Raw genomic sequence first — 18,793 nt, forward strand, 5'->3', positions numbered from 1 at the left:
GACAAGGCTAAATAAAGACTAAATAAAAAATAAAAAAGGTAACTACTGTAATTACAGTAAAGTCTCGTTATATCGATATCGGTTAAAACAAATTACTACTTATTACGATACTATTTTCATTTCCCGGCAAATTTCTAGTCTTTTATGATATAATTAGCTCCGTTAGTACGATACCCGGTTATTATGATAATCCGGTTACTACGATGCCCTTTTCATCTCCCGCCAGCCAATTTGGTCTGCTTATATCGATACAAAAGCAGCTTAAATCAATCTTTGCTTAAGGATTTCAATACCAAAAAAGAACACGGCGAACGGCTGCTTCCAGTCAACTTTATTTTTCACACTTCCACCACCAGAGTGCAGCACACACAGCGGAAAACACCCGTCCCTCGCGCCTACCCCTCTGGGTGGCAACACCTTCCCTATCAATAGTTCCGGGGTGAATTATGTCCCGGTAACCGGTAATCACTACAGCGCAAGTTTATTTTTATTTACTGTAGTAGTACAAAATGTATTGTAGTACAAAAGCATGCTAGATACGCAATCCATGAACTCAAGGAGAAAATTACATGCCATATCAAAGATCCGCCCACTTTTAATGCAGTTCGGCGCAGGATCGGATATATGGATAGTCCGGTTATATCGGTATTTTTTCCGACTCCCGAGAATATCGATATAACGAGACTTTACTGTATTCCTACTAAGGACATAGCCCAAAAAAAATTGGGTGATATACACAGCAGTACAAGTCGTTATAGAGTTAGGCGAGAAGACAAGAAGCAAAAATAATGACGACTGGAGCTACGTTAGCTTCCCAACACAGCCGAGGAAAGGCTTTTGGTGTGTTTTCTTCTTCGTGGGTATCTGTGAGGTGACCTTGTTTACTTCACTGTCCTTTTGTTTGTTTGGAGCGCCGCATCGATATCTTCTTAAATATGTGTGATGTGTTTATTTAGCAACAGTTCCTCCAGCTGCTCCGAGGGCATTTAAAACATTTAAAAGTACCGCTAGCAACATACCGTATGCCACCTCTTCCTGCTTTGGGTATGCCGACTAACTGGTTTGTTGTTAGCAATCTGGTAAAAAATTGAGCTACTAAGAAAATGACTGCAAATTGTTGATCTGAGAATACTTTTTGAGACTATTCACGTACATGTACGTGAATACCAAGAGCCGTGAACCATGCCTTGAGAGTCAGTTTATTTTATTTTGAGCCAATTCACAGCCATTTTTCAAAAGCGGTCTCTCTCGATACCGGACATTTGTGACAGATTTTTTACAAATTTTTTCAAAATTCAGAATAACTGCTTTTTGTGAAGGTACATTTCAAACATAACTTTCACTTTGACACACAATTTAGCCATATATTCATTTTCGACCGCTTATCCTCACAAGGGTCGCGGGGGTACTGGAGCCTATCCCAGCGGGGTACACCCTGGACTGGTGGCCAGCCAATCACAGGGCACATATAGACAAACAACCATTCACACTCACATTCATACCTATGGACAATTTGGAGTCGCTATAATTAACCTAGCATGTTTTTTGGAATGTGGGAGGAAACCGGAGTACCCGGAGAAAACCAACGCATGCACGGGGAGAACATGCAAACTCCACACAGAGATGGCCGAGGGTGGAATTGAACTCAGGTCTCCTAGCTGTGAGGTCTGCGCGCTAACCACTCGACCGCCGTGCAGCCTTAGCCATATATACTATATATATATATATATATATATAACACACAGGACAAAAAAACGGTTGTTTTACATGACAATAACAATTTCTTTACAAAAATAATACAATGAACTACAATTTTCACATTGAACTGTGTGTGTATGTGCATGTGTGCACGTGTGTGAATGCGTAATTTCTTCACTTCCTGGTTGCTGTGCAGCGTGTATTTCTATAGGTTCTTAAAAATGCACTTCTTGTGGACATTTTTCCAGCTTAAACCCGCACTAAACATGCTCTCTTCTACAGTGGAGTTACATCATCACCTCTTTTTGCCTTTAGCATGAAAAACATCATCCCGATCTCCTGACTGTTTAGCCTACATGCTAACCACTCGTCCACTTTGCGGTTGTATAAAGTCTAATTGTAATTAATATGAAAATCCCACTATGAAAAGATGTGTATGAGTGAAGTGTGTCCTTACTTGGGAGCAGAAGAAGATGATAGGGTGGGAGATGAAGCCACGGGAAAGACAAACACATCGTCGGAGGTCTGTTCCCTGAAGATTACAAAAAAAAAGTTTATGTGCCGGCCTTTTTAATTAACACAAGGTGTTAATTAATGCTGTTTGCATTATTTAGGTAGGTTAGATTAGGTTTATTTGAACATAGTGAGATACATACACTACACACTATTTGGATTTGATTGGCTGAAGTCATGATTTCATCTCCTACCAAGCAGCAAGACGTCTTTATAAATTTGTTAGCAAGAAGCTTGGTGAGATAGAAACCACTGACAACAGTCAAGTCTGAAACCCCACGTAAGATTTCCCCTTGTGGGCTAAGGGTGAGTTGGACAATACTGAGGGATCAGCCCGGAATTACACAGGAGCAGCTTGCTAATTATCACAAGGGAGCTAAGACCACATTCGCCAAGAAAAACATTGCTAACCCAGTCTGCAAGGATGGACTGAGATCCTGCAGTACTCAAAATTCTTTTTGAGGACTAAGGGTACGGGAAGAATGCTGAACGGGGGTCATGTTGGATGAGAATTATTGACAAGAACCAGCAGGGACTCAAATAATCATTTCCATACGTCCACAAATGCGATACTCTACTCACCCGTTGTTTGTCAAGTTGGATGAAGGTTGTACCAGATCAGGCACGGCGGTTGGCGAAGTGCCAACTGTCATTGTCACAACCAGTTCGGGGTCGAGGATGAAGAGTTCCTCGTGGGAGATTTCAGATACATAGTTGAGATGCTCCTGATGAAAGAGCAGACTTAATGCAGAGGGAAATGTTTACCGCACGCCAATATTCGCTCCAAAGAGCGAGCGAGCGCCTACCTGTGCTCTGTCTATCCTGTAAAAACGATCAGCGGTTGTAGCTGTGGAAGCAAACACAGAAATCATTCCTTCTGTACAGGGACAGAATGTTCTGGCTTTTTCAAAGATCCGCTATGAGGAGCTACATTGTTAGCTAGTGATAAGAAGCATTAGCATAGCTTTTCTATTTGCTGTACACCAAAAATGTTTGGGATCAGAGACCAACAGTTCAGGTTTTACTTTCACGCATTTGCATATGGATATGCTTCACTCTATATGGATATACGTATCTTCACTACATCCATAAAACTCCTCTTTGGTCTTCCTCTACGACTCCTACCTGGAAGCATCCTTCTACCAAAATATTCACTATCTCTCCTCTGGACATGACCCAAACGTCTTAGTCTGGCCTCTCTGACTTTATCTCCAAGGTATCTAACATTTTTTATGTCCCTCCTTCCTGATCCTATCCATCCTGGTCACGCCAAATAAGCCTCCTCAGCTCTCTCGCCTATAAAAACAGATATATTGTTGGAATATTGTTGCCTTGTGCTAGCTGTTTTTCTCTCTTTTACAACAATAGTTGTTTGGATCCACTGTCTTCCAGAGTGTTTACAGTAAGTACAGTACAAAACTGTACCAACGAAAAGCTCATTTCCATCTGATGCTCATTCTTTTTCACCATCTCTGGCATCTGACTTTATCACCAAAGCCTCTAACATGTCCCTCTGATGTACTCCTTCCTGATCCTATCCATCCTGGTCACTCCCAATAAAAACCTCAGCATCCTCAGCTCTCTCGCCTATAAAAACAGATATATTGTTGTAATATTGTTGCCTTGTGCTAGCTGTTTTTCTCTCGTTTATAACAAGAGTTGTTTGGATCCGCTGTCTTCCAGAGTGTTTACAGTAAGTACAGTACAAAACTGTACCAACGAAAAGCTCATTTCCACCTGATGCTCATTCTTTATCGCCAAAGCCTCTAACATGTCCCTCTGATGTACTCCTTCCTGATCCTATCCATCCTGGTCACTCCCAATTAAAACCTCAGCATACTCATCTCGCTGCCTATAAAAACAGCTGAGATCATTTGGTCACGTGATGTAAATAGAATATTGTTGCCTTGTGCTAGCTTTTTTCTCTCTTTTACAACAAGAGTTGTTTGGATCCACTGTCTTCCAGAGTGTTTACAGTAAGTACAGTACAACGAAAAGCTCATTTCCACCTGATGCTCATCTCCAAGGCCTCTAACATGTAATGTCCCTCTGATGTACTCCTTCCTGATCCTATCCATCCTGGTCACTCCCAATAAGAACCTCAGCATCCTAATCTCTCCGCCTATAAAAACAGCTGCATAGGGAGATCATTTGGTCACGTTATGTAACCTGTCTTTTCCTCAGTGGCACTGTCTCTAGAGCAAACAACATGGCTGATCTCACCACTGTTTTGTATACCTTTCCTTTCATTTTATTGTATCTATCACACATCACGCTTTTCTCCACCCGTTCCATCCTGCCTGCAGACGCTTCTTCACCTCCTTTTCACATTCTCCATTGTTCTGAACTGTTGACACCAAGTACTTAAAATTCTCCACCTTCTGTATCTCTTCTCCCTGGAACCTTACTCTTCTACATGGGTCCCTATCATTCACACACATATACTCTGTGTTGCTGCAGTATATGTGTGTGCACTTATCTTCTAAGTGCACAGCTTTTTGTTTGGCCCTACATGTCACTGGTGGCTGTTTTTTTCTTGCCCTAATGCATTAATTCTTCAATAAATAAATAGCACAACGTCTAAGCTAAGTTTCAGGTCGGGTAAGAGAGATTTAGCATTTCATGAAATGAAACATCAAAACTAGAGCTGTGTCTATAAGTGAAAAACAAATGGAAATCTGAGAGAAGATGGAACCATTGGTCACAGCCACCGCTGCAACCATTTTGAATGTCCTAAAAAGGAAACTGGTGTATTAATGACAGATGTCCAACAGGAATATATAGATTTTTATATATTCCTGTATAGAGGAAAACAAGACCCTAAAATCGGCACAGGTCCCCATGTCCAAAAGGAGTAGGAAGAAGCAAAGCTCATTAAACTTTTACAATCAGTAACCGTTACATTTGTTCACTTCCTGCTTTCCATGATACAGTTTAAGTTTAAAAAAAAATGTTTTTTTTAAATTTTTTGTCCCGTACCGAGGTACGAGGTGATATGACCATACAATGACATAATGTGTACCATAGTAACTGTCCATATAGTGATATATATATATATCACTATAGTGATATATATATATATCACTATATAATAATATCACTATATAATAATAATATAATATATATCATGACTGGTTCAAGACTCTTCATCCTTGTACATTTGTTCACTTCCTGCTTTCTGTAATACAGTTTAAAAATGCACAATTAGGTAGAAAATTAGGTGGAAGGCAAATTCTAGCAATAAAAGAATAGAGAACCAACAGGCAGACCGAGGAAAACAAGACCCTAAAACAACTGCTAGTGACACCAAGAACAACCTGCAGGGGGCAGGAGTGAAGGTATCACTAGAAGACTTCATGAACTAAGTACAATGGCTACACCAGAAGCTGTAAAACAACATTAAAAAATATATAAGCTAATAAGTTCCAGTACAGACTTTGACAGGTGTCTAATATGTATATAATATGTAAGACAATGTCTTGTGCACGCCTGCAGTGTTTATCGATGTCATGAGGTTGGCGAATACTCCGTTAACAAATAAAAATAACAAACTGCGTGGGTTGTTTCTCTTTGCAGCCATCTGATCGGCTGACGGCATGAAACTTCATTAAAAGTAAAGTTTCGCTGCAAAGTTCCAGCATCCTCCGAGCTGGCTAAAAAAAAAAAAATCGTTTTATAAGATCCGTAATGAGGATGTGAACATGTGCACTAATGTTCGTATTTTTATTGTCATGTATTTGGGGGTCGCATTAAAATGTCACTGTGAGGACACGCTGGTCTTTATGCATACATTCTGGTCCTCTAATTGCTTACAGCTACGGAACAGATTGATCATTGTGTGTTGTGGAACTTACAATCAAGGAAACACCACTTTGGGGATAATCGCTGCGAGGACAGATTCTTCGTCTTTGCAGTGTCCTCCTAAAAAACAAATTAAAAGTGCTGAAGAACAATATTGTAGTACACATACTGCAGCCACTTCATTAATAACCGTTGAACAAAATGATAGATCACTCATGGTTATGCCTTTATGAAGCACATCAGGAATACGACTGAAACTTTAGATCAAGAACGGAACAAATGGACTAGTTTTGGACTGTAAGTTCCAAACAAGAGTGTGATGTTTTCAGAGAAAAATATAATATGAACTCCTGCTCTGTACTGCACTGTCGGACTCCTCTGACACGGATACAAACATCGCCGTCGGTCCACATAGCCAAGACTAAATAAATGAGCAACAGGGCTTTAGCGACACAGACAAAAAAAAAAGTCTGGATTTTTTATCAATTTCTTCCTACCACCCTCGACCCCACGCTGATGCTGTGGACTTAACTCCCAACTTTGTGTTCACTAATAACTTGCTGAATTCTATTTCAGGCATTCTCTATTGCACAAGGCACCTCTAATGGCTAAGGGGACCAAACATCCTGTGTTCCCATGAAATGTTCCTGTTTTCATGCCCTGTCCTGTCCTGGGATTTTTGTTCATTAGAAAGTGATGAAAACTAAATAGAATTGACCAGCATGGAGGCACGTTGCTGCATACAAAGTATATATAAATATACTCAACAAAAATATAAACACTTTTTGCTCCCATTTTTCACGAGATGGACTCAAATATTTATTATTATAATTTATTAGGGGGTCTGGGGACCATTCAGTATCTGCTGTGACCATCATTTGCCTCATTCGCATAGAGATTGTTAATTGTGGTCCACTACTCTTCAATGGCTGTGCAAAGTTGCTGGATAACAGATAACAGAACTGGTACAAGCTGTCATATACGCCGGCCAAACATGCTCAATGGGTGACATGTCCATGCCCATTTTTCACGAGATGGACTCAAATATTTATTATTATAATTTATTAGGGGGTCTGGGGACCATTCAGTATCTGCTGTGACCACCATTTGCCTCATTCGCATAGAGATTGTTAATTGTGGTCCACTACTCTTCAATGGCTGTGCAAAGTTGCTGGATAACAGATAACAGAACTGGTACAAGCTGTCATATACGCCGGCCAAACATGCTCAATGGGTGACATGTCCATGCCCATTTTTCACGAGATGGACTCAAATATTTATTATTATAATTTATTAGGGGGTCTGGGGACCATTCAGTATCTGCTGTGACCACCATTTGCCTCATTCGCATAGAGATTGTTAATTGTGGTCCACTACTCTTCAATGGCTGCGCAAAGTTGCTGGATAACAGATAACAGATAACAGAACTGGTACAAGCTGTCATATACGCCGGCCAAACATGCTCAATGGGTGACATGTCCATGCCCATTTTTCATGAGATGGACTCAAAGATCTGAAATTCATTCCAGATAAACAATATTACCATTTCTCTCCAACATTGTTCACAAATCTGTCTAAATGTGTGATAGCGAGCACTTCTGCTTTGCTGAGATAATCCAGCCCACCTCACTGGTGTTCCACATCAAGATGCTCATTAGACACCGTGATTACTGTAAAGGTGTGCCTTAGACTGTCTGCAATAAAAGGCCACCTTTTTTTTTTTTATTAGGGGGTCTGGGGACCATTCAGTATCTGCTGTGACCACCATTTGCCTCATGCAGTGCAACACATCTTATTCGCATAGAGATTGTTAATTGTGGTCCACTCCTCTTCAATGGCTGCGCAAAGTTGCTGGATAACAATGGGAACTGGTACAAGCTGTCATATACGCCAGCCATACTCATGTTTCTTGTGGGTCCATTCAAAATGGCTTCTTATTGGAGGGCAGCGGTGTGTGCGGGGACTGCTGGGCACTAGGTGGGTGCATGAGTCGGGGGCCAGGTGGGTTGGCTGGCAGGGTTGGTGGTGTGCTTCGGCAATGTCCTGGGGTTTTGCTGGGGTGATCGATGTTCCCACTCTTCTTTTGTCGTTTTGTCTTATGTAAGATTGTGTGATTATATGTGTGGAAAAATCATTTATTGAATTAGTAACTGCTATGGCGTGGAGAAGGGGTAGGATTTAATAAGCTTTGCTTCTTCCTGCTCCCTTTCAGACATGTGTAGTAATGAGGTGTTGTGTGTGTATGTATATATATATATATATATATATATATATATAAGTAGATATTGTAAGTGTATTGTATTGTAAGTGTATATGTGAGAAACAATAATGAAACATAGAATGCGTGTCTGAAATAAATTAAGAAATTAAGAATGTTTCAGCAATATAATGCACGGCCCCATGTTGCATGGACCTTGCATCGCCAGCATACTCACCGGACATATCACCCATTGAGCATGTTTGACCGGCGTATACGACATCTTGTACCAGTTCCCATTGTTATCCAGCAACTTTGCACAGCCATCGATGAGGAGTGGACCACAATTAACAATCTCTATGCAAATAATGTGTGTGAAAATGATAAAATAAATTAAAAAAAAAAAGTGCACATTTCAATGTGGCCTTTTATTGTGGACAGTCTAAGGCACATCTCTACACTAATCACGATGAGTCTGATGTCTGATGAGCACACCAGTGAGGTGGGATGGATTAGTGCTCACTATCACACATTTAGACAAATTTGTGAACAATATTTGAGAGAAATGTTAATATTTTTTATCTGGAATGATTTTTAGATCTTTAAGTCCACCATATTGTATCATTGGAAGTGATGAGCTTCATCCTGCATGCGTTTTGTATCATTCGGAGTATATCAAGATACGTATGGTATTGGCCTTTGTAATAAAGAGAGCTAGTGGTTCTGTGCCGGCTGCAAAAGTGTGTAAAAGTGTCGAATGTACTGCAAAAAAAAATCGATGTGATGAGGTAAAAGTTAATCTATAACCATCATCAGTCATGAGAGCAGAAGATTAAGCAGCGCTGCATCCATCTAGTTGCTACGCAACACAATGATTCACAGCAACTCTCAAGCGGTATTCATAATCGTGTAATTCATTTGGATGTAACATTTAAAATGTATATAAAGTTGCGCATTGTGAAAAGTAAAAAAAATGTACCTCATAAAATTACCGGATGTAAATGAGCAAATGCTATTTCTGTCGACAACAACATGAACGCCGCTTGAGTTCGGCACACGATAAAAAAAAAGCGATGCTGGGCCAGCATGGCGTTATAAAAGCAACAGCGACCGCATTCCCCAGTTTGCACGAGTCACCGTGACAGAGTATGACAGCATCACGGCATCACAAGATTCTTGGCAGCGACAAACACCCCCCCCCCCGGACGCCAAGATGAAAGACAGACAAAAAATAATTTGTTTCTATCCTCTCCCACCGTGTTTGGTGCTACGGGGGCCTGGGGGGGAGGGGGGGTAGTGCATTAAGGGAGCTTGTTTTCTAATAAATTAGCAGAGGATAGAAAATAATCACCATAAACCACGGAAAACACAAAGCCACTCATGACTGGTTGTTTTTTTTTTTTTTTAAGGATGTTTTCTCACCTTCCACCTTCATGAGTGCATCATGTTGATGCGCAATATGCTGAGTGAATTTTAGTGGCTTGCTTTGCTAGACCAGAAATACATTTGTTTTAAAATCCCAAACTGTGAAATTACCATTGAGCATTTTTTTTTAAATCATGCGGATAAACTAATATTTGAAGTCGTTAAGGAGGAAATAACACAGCCTAAAGCATGTCTGTGAACAACATTTGGCAGGCGTAAAGATGCTATTTTAAGTGGAAATTATTTGAATGCTTTATTAATACCGAGAGCATTTTTGTGTTTTTGTATAGTTTTTGTATTTTTCTGTTTCTTGCCAATAAATTCAACAGCCTGTTTTTTTTTTACTTTATTTGGGCAAATATATGAATCATTACAGTGCATTTCTTACATCAATCAAAATATAACTTTCCATTATTTACATTTGTATTCAACTACAGTAAAGTCTTGTTATATCGATATCGGTTATAACGAATTACTGCTTATTACGATACTATTTTCATTTCCCGGCAAATTTCTAGTCTTTTATGATATAATTAGTTCCGTTAGTACGATACCCGGTTATTATGATAATCCGGTTACTACGATGCCCTTTTCATCTCCTGCCAGCCAATTTGGTCTGCTTATATCGATACAAAAGCAGCTTAAATCAATCTTTGCTTAAGGATTTCAATACCAAAAAAGAACACGGCGAACGGCTGCTTCCAGTCAACTTTATTTTTCACACTTCCACCACCAGAGCACAGCACACACACACCGATTCCCGCACTTCCTGGTTCACAGGTCATGCTCAACCCGCCCCACATAGCTGGCCACAATGTCGAGTGCATTATTGCCCACTTTTAATGCAGTTCGGCGCGGGATCGGATATATCGACAGTCCGGTTATATCGATATTTTTTCCGACTCCCGACAATATCGATATAACGAGACTTTACTGTATCTGATCCCAAGCCCAAAAGGAGTAGGCTGAAGCAAAAGCTTATAAATGCTTACCCCTTTTTGCAAGATATAATCATGTTTCCCCTGTTATTATTATCATTGTAATATTATTATTATTATTATTATCATTATTATTGTTATAATCATTATCATTTTTACCATCATTATAATCATCATTAAGATTACCATTTTCATCATTATAGTTAAAAATTTTCTGATTTTTTTTTTATTTTTAATTATTTAATTTTACAGACTTCATTGCTAATATCATTTAGGTATTTCCCGGGTTCAAAATTGAATTATGTTCCATTTTGTAAAGAACAGCACAACAAATGTTGCATGCAGCTAAAACGTTGACTGCTTATGCCGCAGTTTATTGTGCTTTGTTTTGCTCGTCTGCTGTATCGCCTCGGTTTGAGATAGCGGTATATACACACACACACACACACACACACACACACACACACACACACACACACAAGCGCCTGACTGTAGTGTGAGGCGATGCTTTCCATCGCTGGGAAAAGGCTTATCATCACTGAAGGCAATCCCGTCTCGGGACTGAACTTGATCCTCAAAGACGACACCGTAGAGACAACCGCCACAATTTGGGAATGGAATATTCTTCCGGTAAGAGTTAGCGACGCAACAATGTTGCGGCTGATGTTGCGGCAACTTTTGCTATATGAGTGGATTCCAAAATCCCACGGCTGGTGATCAAACTGTGTATGGTTCTTCCACACATAACTGCTTATTCAAATAATAATGTAGCCTTCATTATCCAACACCACAGTTTAGGTAGGATTCGGTTTTTAACGCAAATTTCCATACACAGTCTCAGGTATTGTATAACATTCTGTTAAACAAACTAGTCCATTTACTCTGTTTTGTATCATTCTACTGAATCGAGTCCCCAAATGAAGACTCATTCTTTAATTGAGTGAGACTGCGAAATACCCCGACAATCATAACAAAGAAAGTTGGCAATGCCAGCAATTTGACAAAAAACTACATGATGGACTATCAGCAGACATTGCGTGTAAATGAAAAAAAAGCAGAAGCGAAACAGACTCGCTTTGAAAATTTAGAATGGACGCTGAAACTTGGCTGAAATGCTGTGGAAATACGCTAAAAAGTTAGAATGAAACAAAGAGCACATTGGTAGTTTGAGCTCGAAACAGGAACTGATCCAACCATCCCTGGGTCTGGATTCAAACCCTCTACCAGCGACAACTTTTACTAATTTGTCCCAATTGGAGTAGAAGTAGATTCTACTACATAAGTCTACTGTCATCTCCCATCATTGTTTGCAATCATGTGTGTAATGTTGTGTCCATGTACATAAGTATATATTAGGGATGAGTGAGTACACCACTATCTGTTCACCCACCTAAATTATTTGTATCTGTACTCAGAGTGGGCGGGTCATAAATCAGAAGTGGGTGTGGTTTAACCAGATATGGTTTGGTACATTACTTTAAGTCTGAAATGAATACGGATTGATAAGAAGTTGCTATATTTGTTATTATTTCGCCATACATGTACTGTGTACAGTGGGGGCCAAAACTACCAATTCAGAGTAAAAGTGTTGCCCTAAGCATGAAATGCTAATGCTACCTTCAAATTCTCATTTAGACAAACAACCATTCACACTCACATTCATACCTATGGACAATTTGGAGTCGCTAATTAACCTAGCATGTTTTTGGAATGTGGGAGGAAACCGGAGTACCCGGAGAAAAAACCCACGCATGCACGGGGAGAACATGCAAACTCCACACAGAGATGGCCGAGGGTGGAATTGAACCCTGGTCTCCTAGCTGTGAGGTCTGCGCGCTAACCACTAGACCACTGTGCCGCCCCTAAAATGTATTATTATTATTATTTATAATTTGCTCTGGAGTATAAGTCACAGGAACAGCCAACCTATGACAAAAAGTGCCGGAAAATACGATATTATTAGAAAATTGAATCACACAAATAAACAATTGGATTTGCTTATTTCGATAACAAGAACAAACAAATGTGAATATCTGCTTTGGAATCTAATGTTTTTTTCTGTGATCCTGTTCCGGGCCAAATTGTATCTGAGTAAGCGTGTGCATGTTGTGTGTTGTGCAATGCAACCCCTTGAGTGCAGAACCTTTTCAGATTTTGTGTGTGGGTGTTTGTTGTTAGCACCGGCATTTCATTTCATGTGTGCACCAATAAAATATCAAGGCGGATGTTAGAAAGGCAACACACATTGATCCCTCTGGCAAACTTCTTTCAGTAGGTTGGTCACATGTAACCTTTTTTTTTATTATTATTATTTATTGAGATGTAATTGTGCAAGGGAACGAACCTCGGAATGAAGCAAGATGAACATGCAGTGCTTGGCATGGTAGTCTTCTACGCGCTAACTGGACATGCTCTAATTGGACAGATGGCTTAATTGCTGCTTTACTAGTTAGCTAATATTACCCGGTTCAGACAGCGGAATGGAGTCCGGCTTAATTAGCGCTTCCCGCTGAAACACATCTCTCTTAATTTGCTTGGACACGACACAATTTTAGGTTCTGTTTTGTTATTGGAAGCGACTGTGACAGAAACTCAAACCTAACGATTGAAGTGCTTACAATGCAAAGTGATTTAACCAACTTGACCCGTTGGTAGAGCGTCGGTAGAGCGTGTTTCAAACGCTGATTGCCCAAACTAATCAAAAAGACATTTCTCATCTTGTGGCCGCTGAATCTTAAAACTTTGCAACCAGCAACGTAATGGGCTTCTCATTAAAGTCTTGACGGTGTGCGCCTTGATCTGCACCGAACAGTCAAATACACGCAGGCACATCAGGTTCTGGCCAGCGTAATTGGCCCACTTGAAAGTTTTCCATAAACTATTCAACAACCGCTGAGGAAAAAAAAAATGGAAATATGCCAAATGTATTTACAGGCGTCTCGCAGTTCACTCGATCATCATTCATTCATTTTCTACCGCTTATTCTCGCTGGAGCCTATCCCAGCTGACTTCAGGCGAGTGGCAGGGTAACACGCTGGACTGGTTGCCAGCCAATCACAGGGTACATATAGACAAACAACCATTCACACTCACATTCATACCTATAGACAATTTGGAGTCGCTAATTAACCTAGCATGTTTTTTGGAATGTGGGAGGAAACCGGAGTAAAAAAAAAAACCCACGCATGAACATGCAAACTCCACACAGAAATGGTCGAGGGTGGAATTGAACTCGGGTCTCCCACCTGTGAGGCCTGCGCGCTAACCACTCAACCACCGTGCAGCCTACAGTAATTTAATTTCATGGTGTTACAATCATAATAATAATAATAATAATAATAATAACATGCGTTAACATTGTGGCCGTAATCCAAGCAAAACTCTGATGTCACTTCCTGTCCACATGTTCAAGCAATATTTATTGCAACACACACATAAGCACATGTCGTATTCATGTCTTAAATGGCTGATTTTCTTTGATTATATGGACTATATTGGGTAATATGAATGGGAAATGTAACCGAAAAAATGGCGGCTGCAGTGTTTGGGTGACCACCCCGATTTAACCGTGTAGGTTTGGGGAATGTTGCGCCACATTAGTTCTGCTTTTGATCTCTGATCAGACGTGAATAAAAGCCTATATGTCGATATGCGTCAATATATAATATCGGTGGCGATAATTGGCCAATTACGAGTATAAATCTTTTCTAATGACAAACAAAGTAGCTATCAATGGATGTGTACAAGTTGGTGCTGGCCTTTGCAAAAGCCATTATGTGACTATGTTGACCTTTTACCTCATTGAAGAGAATGTCAACAGGATGCTATGATAGACTGTGATGTACAAGGTTATAGTCCTCCGGTCATTTCATCTTCATATTTTCTTATTTATATCAACGGGGTGTGGCTAGCGCACTTTGCAAATTTTGTGAGCAGTCTGGCGCAGCGCCGCGCACCCACACCTCCATCCTCCCACCAACGCAAGTGGTAAAAGAGGGATGAGAGAAAGCATGAGAGAATTTAAAGGGATAGTTCAGATTTTTTTTGACATGAAGTTGTATAAGCCGTGAAGTCCGTCAACAGCGACTCCCTCCCTACTTCCTGTCCTGAGTCCTGAGTTCTGGTTGGATTTCAGTGCTGAGGAAAGTAGTTCCAGCTAGTTGCTGGGGACAGTTTGGCGTCTCAAAACAATAATGCTAACAAATAATAAAAATGCTGACGAATTTGTCACTGCGCTACGCTGAAAATGTGGACACCTCCCATGGTGCGCCGCCACGCCCATCTTGGCACAGTCCAGTTTAATTAGCAAATTGGCTGACCAAATTACCACTGGACTGCAATTAGAGCCCTTTGTGTTCACAATAAAGTTATAAGTCCTAAAACTACAAGGATCTCCAGAATCAGACAACCAACCTGCGCTCCCCCACTTCTGGAAGGTGAATGGATAGAACAGAAGTCCTGGATAGACAGACGGAAGTATAGAAAGGTAAGGAAAAAGCGGCCCGTCCACCATTCCTTCAATGAGCGACTATTTCCATTCACTCGGATCCGTCCCCGCCGTCACGTCTCACCTCATGTAAGCGCTGGATATGCTCTCTGCACGTCTCTAAGTCGCTGTCTCCAGGAACCACAATCAATCCCAGAGGAATGGCTGGGGACACACAGACGCAAGACAATTACCCGAGTGCACTTCGATATCCTTTTACATCAAACCTGAGCAAACCCTGGACCATGTGTGGAATGTTAAGCCTTTTTAATATACAGTATAATAAACAGGAATACGTCCCAGCAGCTCCTGTGTGTGTACAGAGCGTGTAGCGAGCTCCAGTCTATGGGACGGTGAGAGATGCAGAAGCAATCGATTTTGGAGGGGGAATTTATTCTATAAAATCAGAGACCAAGAACAGACAATTAATCTTCATTTATTGTTGTAGTAATAACAATAAAATGGAGAAAAACAGGCTAAATAGACGTCTGTTTTTCTGTTTTCAACAACTGTGTTGTGTGCCGTGAGAAATCGTCAGGTGTTTCAGTGAGGAATTATTCAATATCGCTTTTTTAATTAACATGTATTAATAATTTTCTGCAAATATTATGTCATTGTCGCGTGCCATTGGTGTAAAGACTGGCAGAGCAATGTAATATTCGTCCGTGTGGCAACACATAGCTGATTGCCTCGTTCCGCTAATAGACTTAGTGATGCACGTGAGAGGTAGTGGTGACATTTTGGAACATTGTTGGTTAAAATTAGTATGCGGATCAAAAGTCCGTAATCAGGAAAAAGCTGAAAGAAGCAAATAATGTTGGTTATTTGTGTGCCGCAAAATTTTTCCAACATAAAAAAACGTGCTGTGGCTCAAAAAAGGTTGAAAAACACTGTGTTAACGAACCCGGAATAGGTGGTAGTCAACATAACTATAGTCTAAACAACATAACATAGAGCGCCCTCTTGTGGCTGTCAATGTAGGAAAAAACTGTTCCGGAGTATAAGTCATAGAACCGGTCAAATCATGAAAAAAAAGTGTAAAAAAAAAAAAATGTTAAGTTGAGTGCTCAAACTCAGCGTTATATATGCACAGCTTGTGTTTGGGAAAATAGACGTACGAGTGCTGCCAACACGGCTGCAGAGGTTGGAGGGGGTCAGCGCTCAGACCATATGCCCCCGTATCGCTTCAAATTGGTCTCCATGGCGGGTTCTTCCAGAAGCTGTTTACTACTCAGAACTTGATGATATCCATGGACTTCATTGATTAAAATGGTGGTTATATTTACAGTATGTGTGTTCGGACACAATATATTCTATACTGTAAAATGATAAATGCCATTTTTGTGCCAGGCTGACAATATGCTGATTTATTTACCAATTTATTTAATCCATATCCATTGGCATTATATTGACAGTAAGAGAATTTCATACTGCCACATACATAAATATATACTGTATAGCGAGAAAAAGACAATTACTTTTGCCCTTGGTTTATTCATATGGTTCTTCAATTGATTTGCATATTTTTTCACCATTTATTGATTAGACTTGGGTCTTAGGGCACCATGCTGCACATACAAATAATCACAAATGGAGAATCACAAAAAAGAGAACATACTGTCTGTGCTATTGCTACTACACCACCTTGTGTCGGAATACAGAACGACATGTACAGTAGAAGAGGAAAGCCGTTTGTGTGACATATTTCATGAGAAAATTTGGGAGTCATAAGTTGCTTAAGATGGGGACCAAAAATAAAAATGTAACGCTGACGGAGGATGGTTGCACCACGGGTGACGAAACACACAAACACGTGTATTTTATAGCCATAACCTTTCATAATAGACATTAGATCCCAAAATAATACACAGTCACAATAGGGATGTGTCATTGAATTAATGCCATCGCTTCTGTAATGTGAAACAAGGAGCAGAGGAGAATTGATATGATGATTGATATGCATTTTGTCCAATGAGCATCAACAGTGTCTGAAAAGTAAGCCAATGGGAGTAAAGTAAGGTCGAGAATAAAATACTTTGTTATGTAATACAAGGAATAAGAGTCATGAACCAGTCATGATGTGCTATATTTATCACTATATGGACAGTTACTATGGTACACATAATGTCATTGTATGGTCATATCACTTCGTACTTAAAAAATAAAAAAAAAAATTTTTTTTTAAACTTTATTATGGAAAGCAGGAAGTGAACAAATGTAACAGTTACTGATTGTAAAAGTACCAGATGGAGGGGTAGGATTTAATAAGCTTTGCTTCTTCCTACTCCTTTTGGACATGTGGAACTGTGAACTGATTATGGGATGCACTCAATTGTAATCTGATTCATGTTCAAATGAAATAAAACCATTACCATTACCATTACCATTACCATTACCATTACCATGTATGGTACTGAGACTGGGAATGGGTACGCAGTAAATTAATACAATTACTGAAATTGTATTAGTAATGCCTTATATATATTACCTATATTGTGTTATTACTTCCAGCAATGTGCAGGGATCGCCATAGCAACCAGTAGTAGCAACTCCATCACACAATACTAAGATGTATCCAGGCTGGTCCACTAATACTATACAATCCAAATGGTCCTATAAGTAATATAGTGTATTTTTCCTTACATGCTTGCCGTAGTTTGTCATTGTCGTAGTGCAGAGCCTCATAGTCACCCATGCTGATTCTGCTGACTCGAAGCCGCAGCTTCTCCGGGACCGGCTGCTGGCTGAAACACAAACAGCAAGGTGCCGATTTAAGTCCAAAACAGTTTTAATGAATGCAAAGATTTTGCGGTGTGACTCACTTATTGAGATGTTGCAGCGATGTCCGCCGTTTGGTCTTCTGGACCATGTTGGCCTGGTTTCTGAGGCTGATGTTGATGATAGAGGGAGCGAGTCTACATGGTTCCCCATCCACCTGGATACAAACGATACAAATGTGTGAATAAACCACCGTCTGTTACATGATAGTTAGTTAGTTCATGAATTAAAAGTCGCATGCAAACGTTGTGGGGCGGTACCTGTACGGGAAGAGGTTTTGTCGTGGTGAGGGTTACTTCTCGACACTGATTAAGACGCTCGCCATGACCTCCAACCTGGAGGGTAGCCTACACAAAAAGGCATACAGAATACATTTAATGAGAGAACATGAGAGATACAGTTATGTTGATGATGATGATGGCTGGGTTTGCTTGAGAGATGAAAAAAAGAGTGTCACAAGTGGACCAGACATTTTGATGAGCCGGTATTATGAAGACAGGGATCTGACTAATTCTGAGCCTGATGACATCATAATATTTACATTAGATGAATACATTTATTCCCATAACTAACTTTCGGTTATACTGATAATTTTTCTAATTTACAGATATTATTTGCAAGTCCTGAACCACATTTGCTGGCCGGTGTGTTTTTATATTTTTTGGTATACAAAAGTGCCATTTAGCACCTTTAAATGTAAAAATTGATACAATATAATGAATTAAAATATCAATAATTCTTCCATACCAGTGATGTCATGGTGAAACCAATGACCTCAATGTATCCATCATCATGGCGCTGTGGTTCAAAGTCATGGTGCTCGCTTGGATTTCCCCAAGGGGTGGTGCCTGCACAGTACCTGGAACACAAACACACACCAGTGAGACCAGGTAGAGACTGATGAAAAACATCAAATAAATATTAATATTTGTCCGTTGAACTGTATTATAAATGTAT

At 40.1% G+C, this 18,793-nt stretch overlaps 1 protein-coding gene across 1 annotated transcript in view; it reads right to left on the minus strand.

Annotated features, from left to right (window-relative positions):
- Window positions 1-18,793, minus strand: part of LOC131137647 (diacylglycerol kinase zeta-like) — a 52,481-nt gene that overhangs the window by 16,837 nt on the left and 16,851 nt on the right. The window contains exons 20-29 of the mRNA XM_058085831.2: window positions 18,584-18,695; window positions 18,097-18,183; window positions 17,881-17,993; window positions 17,702-17,802; window positions 15,144-15,223; window positions 14,986-15,030; window positions 6,066-6,132; window positions 3,018-3,058; window positions 2,794-2,936; window positions 2,156-2,230 (exon numbers count right to left, since the gene is read on the minus strand). Coding sequence (XP_057941814.2) covers window positions 2,156-2,230; window positions 2,794-2,936; window positions 3,018-3,058; window positions 6,066-6,132; window positions 14,986-15,030; window positions 15,144-15,223; window positions 17,702-17,802; window positions 17,881-17,993; window positions 18,097-18,183; window positions 18,584-18,695 — 864 coding nt within the window. The remainder of the gene's footprint in view (window positions 1-2,155; window positions 2,231-2,793; window positions 2,937-3,017; window positions 3,059-6,065; window positions 6,133-14,985; window positions 15,031-15,143; window positions 15,224-17,701; window positions 17,803-17,880; window positions 17,994-18,096; window positions 18,184-18,583; window positions 18,696-18,793) is intronic.

This window comes from Doryrhamphus excisus, linkage group LG17 (genome assembly GCF_037039965.1).
Source record: "Doryrhamphus excisus strain RoL-2023G ecotype Guam linkage group LG17, RoL_Dexc_Guam_v1.1, whole genome shotgun sequence".
Lineage (NCBI taxonomy): Eukaryota > Metazoa > Chordata > Actinopteri > Syngnathiformes > Syngnathidae > Doryrhamphus > Doryrhamphus excisus.